Source organism: Peromyscus eremicus, chromosome 8a (genome assembly GCF_949786415.1).
Source record: "Peromyscus eremicus chromosome 8a, PerEre_H2_v1, whole genome shotgun sequence".
Classification (NCBI taxonomy): Eukaryota; Metazoa; Chordata; class Mammalia; order Rodentia; family Cricetidae; genus Peromyscus; species Peromyscus eremicus.
Genome location: NC_081423.1, coordinates 80212807 through 80221588, shown reverse-complemented (window position 1 = coordinate 80221588; position 8782 = coordinate 80212807). Strand labels below are relative to the sequence as shown.

Below are 8782 nucleotides of genomic sequence, written 5' to 3'. Positions count from 1 at the left end.
GGAAGGACGGAGGGAAAAGCCTGAGCACAAAAGGTCAACGAGTGTCTGGGTCCAAGCTGGAGATGGAGAAGTCCGCAGAATTACCAGGTAGGCCAAGGAAGGTGAACCAGGGTGGGGCGTGCCGAAATGGCGCTTTGCAGGCTGCTGTGGAAGTGGCAAAGGTGTCACCAGAGGAGGCGTGAGAAGACGGTCTGGAGCGTCCTACTTGGTTGGGGTCCACTTCAGAGGGGATCGATGTCTCCTCCCTCACTCGCATGCAGTACCTGCTCGCGCCGGAGGTAGGGGCGGGAAACCCAAGTAGGGGCTAGGAGGCTGTCCAGCAGGGGGCGCCGGAGAGCTGGGTCCTTGGCCGAGGGTGGCTTTAGACGGGGGAGGGGCAGGGGTGAGGGGGCGCGACCGAGGAGAGGCACACTGGGGGTCTGGACTCTGGGTGTAGAGCGACTGTGGCGTTCCGAGGTCACCTTGGCTGGAGAGTGCTCCCCCTTCTCTCGTCCTCTCCCCATCTGCTCCGCCGCGCCCGGGGCGCTTGTCTGTCCCAAGGCGCCACCTCCCCAGGTGCCTCCTTCGAGGCCACTCCGGGGTCAACGCATTTGTTTCTACCGCGGCTGGAGGACCGCTTAGGGTGGGGTGGGGGGGAGCAGGTGGAGTGGGGGGCGGAGCGTGAGCGCGCCCCGCACCCCAGTCCCGGCAGTGTGCTGCGGGATCCCGGCGTGCTGCCGGAGGGCGCGAGGCAGCGCAGTGCCCCTTCCCCCTCCCCCGCTCCCCGCCACCCCCGGCGGCCCTTTGTACCATCCGGCCACCGGCGCGTGCCCGCGTCGCGCGCGCTCCCGCCCGCAGTGACACACCCGCGCCGGCCGCACGCGCGCACTCGCGCGCACACACACAGAGAGAGAGAGACACACACACACACTCGCTCTCGCACACTCGGTGACACGCCCGCGCGCGCGCGCACCCACACGCCCGGCCGCCGGCGCCCTCCCAAGCTGGTCCACCCCGGCGGGGCCCGCGCCCCCGGCCCGCCCGCCTGGCACCGCGCCCCGGGGCTGGGGCCGAGCGAGGAGCCCGCGAGGCGGCGAGAGGGCGAGCGCCAGGCAGGCCGGCCCGGGGCCCCCGCCCCCCGCGCCCCCGCCCGATGGGGAACGCTCCGTCCCAAGGCATGTCCCTGTCTCTCTCCTCCCTAATGTGCCTCCATGCTTAAGTGGAAGGTATTTCTGTTTTCTTTGTGTGTTTTCCCCTCGGCCGGGGGCGGGGGCGGCGGCCGGGCCCGGGAGGCGGCGGCCGGCCGGGCTAGGGATGCTCCGGGCGCAGGTGTTGCGGGGGGCAGGGGACAGCTGCGCGCCGGGCTGGGGCGGACCAGGGCGGGAGAGCGCGGGGAGCCGAGAGGGTCTGGAGCTGGCGAAGCTGGAGACGGGGCGAGGAGGGCCTCTCGGTGCCCGGGGGGAGGGGACCTGGGGTTACAATGTAGGGGGGAGGGGTGGGTGAAGGGGGATGGCGAGGAGAGTGGGGGGAGGGGAAGGGTCCATGCGAGGTGAGGCCAGGGATGTTGCGGGGGAAGGGTCGGGGATGAAGGGAAGAGCATCATCCCCGCCTCAGCTCTTAGGATGGGGTGCAGGCGCTGGGCTGGTAGTGCTGGACCCTTCGCGCCGGTCCCTTAGGGAAGCAAGGGACCGCGAGCGCTCTGGGTTTGGCTGTGTTGCCAGGATACAAGGCTGTATTCTACACCCCACCCCCTGCACCTCGAGGCCCTAGCCCTGGAGACCTCCTAGCCTCCTCAGCAGTTGCAGAAACTGGGGACCTGCTCCCCGCTCGCCGGGCGGGTAGGGAGGGCCCTGGAGAGGGAGGGACTGAGGGAGGGGCTTCTGGATCGTAAACCCTCCCCCTGCAGAGGCAAGGGGCAAAGGAGGGCGCCCCCAGCTGGGGAGGGCGTCCGGGGTGATGAGGAGGTGGGGACTGCAGGGGGCTGGAGAAGTAGAGGGGCGGGGCTGGGGAGGGGACTCGTCGTGGCCCCCCCTCCTCTCCCACGCACCCCCCTGCTACGTCAGAAGCTCCCGGGCCAGCTCCGAGTCCTGTCGGTGGGGGCAGCAGGATGCTGGTGGCAGTAGAGGGGGCCGACCGGGTGCCTCCGCAGCTCAGCTGGCAGGGCCCGGTGGGGCGTGTGTGGCTGCTGGTGCGCACCCCCAGCCCCACGCCTCCCCATGCAGCCCTGGCAGTGCCTCCGGCGCTTTGCCCTGGCCTGGTGGGAGAGGACCGCGGAGGGTCGCGCCCGCTCCCCCAGGGAGGAGGTTGGACCAAGGGACCCTGGGGGCCGAGGGGAGCCAGGTGAGCAGGATCAGCAGTGTGAGCAAGGCGGGCTGAACTGTCTTTTCCAGCCCCTCTCAAATATTGCCGGACCTGGGGCTCTGCAGGCCCCAGCTGGGGCTTTTTGGCTGCAGGCCCTCAGAAGGTGTTTGGGATAAAGGTGGGAAGTGGAGAAACTGAGCAGACTAGGGATCCGACTGTTCCTTTGGGTGGGGTTTGTGCCTTTTGGGGTGCTGTTCCTTCGGGTGGGGTTTGTGCCATTTGGGTGGGGTATTAAGATACCTTCCTCTACTCTGGTCATCTTGGTCTGGGTGACCTTGAGCCAACAGCTTGGCGGTCTGACTCTGTGCCTCAGTTTCTCCCTTTCCCTTCTCTGTCCCTGTGGCTGGTCTTAAACAACTGATGGTGTGTCTGATGGGAGACAGTTACTGTAGAGATGAGAGGCGGTCATCTCTGGTGGTAGCTGGGACGGTGTTGGTTTCTAGCATGGCTGGTGTGTGTTTGTAAGTGGGGGGCGGTTGTGGTATATGGGTACGGGGGTCTGGTTGATTCTGGTTGGTGTGTGGGTCACTCAGGGTAAGTGTCCAGGGTGATAATCAGCCAGAAGGAGTGCTCTTGGATAGGCTGGGAGCTGGAGTAGAGATTTAGCCTAGTGTAGAAGCAACGGTGGGAGAGGGCTCTGGACATACAGACGGGGCTCCCCCCCCCCAGGCTGCCTGGTACCCAGGCACCATTGGCTGTGAGTGCAAAGGCTTTGCCCTGGCTCCTTGCCACTCTGTCTTGGGGACAAGAGGGTCTTTGTCTAATGCTGCCCCCCAGTCCTGCATCCTTCCTTCCTTTCCTGGAGGGCTAGCTCTCAGTGACGACCCTGGGGTGGAACCTCGGGTGGTGGGTCTCCCTTCTGGCTCCTATTCTGGAGATCTGCCTAGAAGAAACAAATATAGGCTGAGTCTGGGAGAGGAGAGAGGAGCCTCACTAGGGGAAGGGTCCCTAGAACAAGCGCTCAGAGGCATGCTCCCACCCCAAGCTTTCCCCTTGGCCCTCTGCTCACCTTCCACTAGCAAGGAGGTCTGGGGGCTCCGTGGTGGCCTTACTTATATAGCCTCTTAAAGGTAAGTAGTGACCCACCAGGATGCATGGCCCCTCTGAGAGTTCCCCCCTCCCTGTCCAGGGACCCACCCCAGAAAAGGGTTTAATTAGAGCCATTGATTCCTTTTTGGCTGTGGGCATCGATCTCGATGGTGTGGTCAAGAGCAGGGGATGGGGGATGGGGGGGGCACAAGCTCTGTCTGCCGAGGGCTAACCTTGGCATTCTCTGCCAAAACCCCAGCCCTGGAAGTGCTGAGCAGGGATAGGGCTGGGCTCTTTGAAGCTCCCCACCTCCACCCCAGATAGGTGTTGAGGGAAGCAGAGCACCCCAGCTGAGGGCAGAGACTGCCGGGCACTGTGTTCAGGTGAGAGGAAGGCTAGGCCACAGGAATCTGACCTCTTTCAGTGAGCTGGGAGCCCAGTGCGAAGCGGCGGTGCTTGAGAAGGTCCCTGCTATCACCGGGAGTCTGGAGGAATGGAGTGGCCTGCAGGTGCCCAGGCAGGTCAGGGTCCAGGGGAAAATCCCAGGCTGGCCATGAAAGCATCTCTTTCGAGGAATTCTAAGCACTTATCTCTAAGCTCTGGCAAGGAGATTCGTTTTCCTTCTTCATTTCTGTCGTTCAGGCCCAGATAGGGACAGTTCCTGCCTAGATGCCCAACTGGCCCAGGTCTGGCCTGGCTCCCTGACCTTGTGGCCCCTGCCTGGACACAAGGTGCTGAGGTTGAGGCTTCTGGCATCCTTGGCCCAGGGTCCTGGAGTTGGGGGCGCTGGGGATAAGTTGTGCCCCCAGCCCACGCCTGCTGTGGGTGGGCCGGAGCAGGTGCGGCTTCAATAAGGCACTCAGAGGCTCTTTGAAGACTCCTTAGCTGGCTTCCCAGGGCCCATTTGAGCAAAGATAATAAAAATCTGGCCGTCAGCGGGTTTGAGGGCTGCTCCCGCTTCCCTTCTTTCATTCCCAGCTCTGAAAAGAGGAGATGAAGGCTTTGGATTTGGCTGGGAAGCAGCTCCTGCCCCAAGGGAGAGAGGAGGAGGGGAGGGAGGGAGGCCCGATTTCTTGGCAGCCAGTGATGGGCAGAGGCATGGTCCCCAACCCCTGCTGGCAGTGTAGCACCTCAGTGGCAGGCCTCCATACCCAGGACCCAGGCTCTAGTGTGGTCCTCCAGGCCCCTAGGACCCCACACCATCCTTCCCTTCTGTTCCCGAGTCCCCTCTTGTCACCTCAGGCCCCCCACCTCTCCTCTCTGCCAGTCTCCCACCTCCCATCCCCCTGCCCCTCCCCCAGCCGCCAGCGTCCCCTCTCCTTCAAAAGTCCCCTTGCTCTCTCTGGCGGCCCCTCCCCTCTGCCTGTCTTCTCTGCCCCAGCAGCAACCCTGCTTTCTAGGACTGAGTGGAAGGTTGCTGCGGAGGGGAGCAGTCACTGAACAGCCATAGCCGCAGCCTCGGCAGGGATGGGCCAGCTGACTATTATGGGCTGTCAGGTGCCATCACTGTCAGAGTGCAGGCTGGAGGGGGCTGCTGTGCATTTGAGCACACTCCAGGCTGCATGGTGTGTGTGTGTGTGTGTGTGTGTGTGTGTGTGTGTGTGTGTCCTCCCACACCACCTCAGGCATCTCACCTTGACATTGGGCTCTTCATGCCCCTGCCTCACACACTTCAGTTACCTTCTGGCATTCACCTCCCCGACGGATTTTTTTTTTTTTCTTTTGCCCAGCCCTTCTGGTTCCTGTTCCCTAAAGGTACTTCTGTCACACAGCTGTCTCTCAACCCGTGCCCATCAGACTACCTTCAGCCTCCAGGGAGGCAAGTGGGATCCAGGAAGCTGCTGGGCACCATGCCAGGCCCTGGCCACTCTCCCCTGGTTAACCCCCCCCAGATAACAGATGATCATCAGAAACAATACTGAGCCTGGAGCCCTGCACTAATCCTGTCTCAGGCCTACGATGTCTGTGTGACCTTGAGCAAGTCCCTTCCCTGGTCTCCTTTCTCACCTGAGATGAGGGGGCGGGGCTGGATGATCTCCAAGGTCTCTTCTGACATTCCTGCGATGTTGTGTCTCTCTTCTGGGTGATTTGCATATGCTTTGCATATGTTAATAGCGCCTGCTTGCAGGGGGAAGGACACCACCCACATGGGGCCCAGAGTCCCGCCTATCTTTCCAGCTCCCCTCACCCATTGGCTCAACTCCCAGGGCTCCAGCTTCTTAGAGGGTGGGAGCTAAGCCCCGGGAAGGTGGGTGTTGTGTCGTGTCCCTCACCCCATCCCGTGTCCCTGCTCTAAAGCAGGAGAGAGTATGTATGGTCTTGGTGGAGGAGATCCTGCAGGGCTGGACAGTAGGGTGTCAGATCGCTAAGTGCTCCCCTTGGTGCGTCAGGACCTTCGGCTTCCGTTCATGTCACAGTGCACAGCGAGGCCAGTGGTGTCCTTTCCCTCCTGTTCCAGACCAGGCCCCTGAACTCTGGGATTGAGAGCTGAGACTTGAGCCTCAGACATGGAGGCCAGGAGAGAAGAGGTTTTTTCCTGCCTAGCCTGAGACCGTTTGTGTGTGTGTGTGTGTGTGTGTGTGTGTGTGTGTAGAACCCCAGAGGCCCCGGTCCACCCATCCTGATCTTATACAGGTCCTGCCTCCTTGCCACCCAGGTGTACTCCATACCTGGCACAGGGCAGAGCCCTGGACCCCAGCCCTTATTCCTTCGGTGGCTCTCTTCAAATACCTGTCCCCTGCTACCTGGGGCAAGGCTAGGATAAAGGCTGTGGCCTAGAAGAGGTAGTATGAGACCACTGAGTCACGATGGCAGCTTCCGAAGGACAAAAATGAACTCCATCACCAGGGACTGGAGCAGAAGAAATGCAGCAAGTGGGAACGGGGTTAGACTCAGTTTTAGGGCAGCACTGACCCTGGGGGCAAAATTAGTTTCTGCTCATGGAAGAGTGAAGAATACATGAGATAATAGATAACGTCTAGCATGTGCCTGGCCTGTGATAAGCAGACTGGGGTTCTAGAGACTGCTGGCCCCAGGCTGGACTTGGGAGTGGCTGTGGCTGGACAGTTCCTAGAAGACCTCTTTTCCTATGTTCGGGTTGCTACATCCGCCACTCTTCCGTCATGTGCAAACCGGGCATAGGGCCAACTCCCAGGACACTCTGCCCTGGTCCTCGATGCTGGCGGGGTGTGGAGGCTGCAAGTCTGCTCTGCTCCCCTCTCCCTGCCCCTGCATAGGACAGCTTGAGAGGAAACAAGCCCACGCTACAGCAGGAGGAATGGAGGTCACATAGAGAGAAGCATTTCCCAGTGTGGGAGGAGGAGGGGTCAGCGGCGTGGGAGTACATGCTAGTGTTAACAGCTAGGAACAGGGGACTGGCCAGCATGGCACCCTCTTCCAGAAGCTAACTCCTGTGCGTGACTGAGGGGGTCCTGAGTTGTGGGACAAAGGAAGCAATGGGAAGTCCCTTTTGTTCCCTCAAGAAGAAGCTTAGACTGGTGTCTTCTCTGTTGCTGTGTGACCTTGGCAACTTGGTTGCCCTCTCTGGTCCTCAGTGTCCTTGATATAAGTAAAGAAGTTAGAAATAGAGGGTTTTAAGCTCCCTGTCAGTTGTCTAAGATTCTCCCCACCTCCTGTCCCCTGAGATAAGAAATGCCTTGTCACATGAAGGGTGGGAGGAATACTTCTCAGCTTCAGCTGAGCCAGAAGAAATGGCGCAAGGCCAAGACATTTGGGCACACACACATGCACACACTGGCGGCTTACAGACAGCAGCTCCTCACTCCCTGACTGTGATATACCTTGCCTGCATCTGTCCTCCAGCCTCGGGGATGGATGAGGGGGCTGGAAGCCCCTGCCAGCCCTGCACTCCACTCTGTGGAGGAACCGTAATCCAGCCCTGGTTTTCTCTCCTGCTGTGGGTCCAGCAGGTGGCCGGCCTTCAGCCACTGCTACCAGGTTTCTGAGAACTGTGGTCAGAAGGCTGGGCTGCCTGCAAGACCCGGGGTGGAATATCCCAACCTAGGAAGGACGTGTTCATCGGGTCTCATCGCTGGGGACCCCAGAACTCAACAAGCCTCAGCCCCAGCCAGAGGTGTTTGTATGCAGCCTGGGAGAGGGTGCCATATCCTTCTGTGTCCCCCCCTTCAGTCGCCTGATAATTGCTGAGGGGTAGGTGTCCCCACAGTGGCCCAGATACAAGCTGCTGCCTCATTGAGGGGAATTAAGCTCCCAGCTCCCCAAGAAGGTGTGCAGGGCTTATAACAGCCCTTAGCAGACACAGACCCTCACTACCAACTCCAGCACCGGTTCTCAGAAGCCTAGGACTCCTGGTGTGTTAGACAGGAAGAGGCCTCTGAGGGGCTTGCCTGCTACCGTTGCTAGATCAGGAGGGCCAGGAAAGGGGCTCCCAGAGAGTTAAAGGTACCCACAGTGAAAGCTCAGGAAACCTTGAGCCCTTTGGGGGCTGGTGAGGGGGCAGACAGACTGACAGACATATAAAGACAGACTCTCCTTGTCTAGTCCACAGACTCTGTCATCCACCTGACAGCCCAGGGTCAGTCACCTGCCCTAGAATGAGGCAGGAAGACAGTGAAAAAAAAAAAAATTCTACTGGAGCATGTAATGGACCACAGTTAGACTTCAGGGAGAACTTCCCAAATATTGATGCAAGGGGAGGCTGGATGGGAGGAGTCTAGGAGCAGCTCGGGGACACTCACTGCGGACATGGCTTCACTTCTCTGTACCTTGAAGTATTCACGGTGGCTGTCTTGCAGACTCCGGATTCAGTGAGAGAATTTGGACAGAGGTGGAAAGATTCTGCAAGAAACCTTGAAGCTCCTGAGACTCAGTGCTTCACCTGCCCAGAGGGCAGGTCTCTGGGGAGGGCGGTGAGGAGGGATTGGAGAGGGGGTGCGAGCAGGATTGTAGTTCCAGCACCATGGAAGGTGGGTCAGAGTTCAAGGTCATCCTGGACCACTCACGCTTCTCAAAAACCAACACAAGGAGTGGGGAGACTCGGGGTGTTGAGGCTGTCTTTGTACCCCTCCTCAGTCAGTCTGCCCCTCTCACCGTCCCCCAATCCGGGGCACCCTGGGGTGCTAGATTGGTGGTGCATTCTTTCTTGCTTTCTCAGTAGTCTGCCCACATCTGGGTACAGCAGCTGTTTCTCTCCAGGGTGTCCCTGCGTCGGGTAATCGGTGGGAAAATTGGAACTGGGAGATTGGCAGGGGGCTCAGGGAGTGCGTGCAGTGAGTGCGGATGTGCCCGGGCTAGCCAAGTGAAAGCTGTGCCCAGATGCAGTGTCTCCAAGGAGGAAGGGGCTTTGTACCTCAGACCCTACGGCAAAAAATAGGTGGTATCTGTTAGCGTGGGGCAGGATAGATTTAGGAGGTTCTTCTGTGTACGGAGGGAG

General features: G+C 60.2%; 1 protein-coding gene across 1 annotated transcript in view; it reads left to right on the top strand.

Annotated features, from left to right (window-relative positions):
* The first annotated feature begins 2195 nt into the window (after window positions 1-2195).
* Srcin1 (SRC kinase signaling inhibitor 1) overlaps window positions 2196-8782 on the top strand; it is a 59389-nt gene continuing 52802 nt past the window's right edge. Inside the window, exon 1 of the mRNA XM_059270719.1 lies at window positions 2196-2319. Within this exon, the coding sequence (XP_059126702.1) occupies window positions 2196-2319 (124 nt within the window). The remainder of the gene's footprint in view (window positions 2320-8782) is intronic.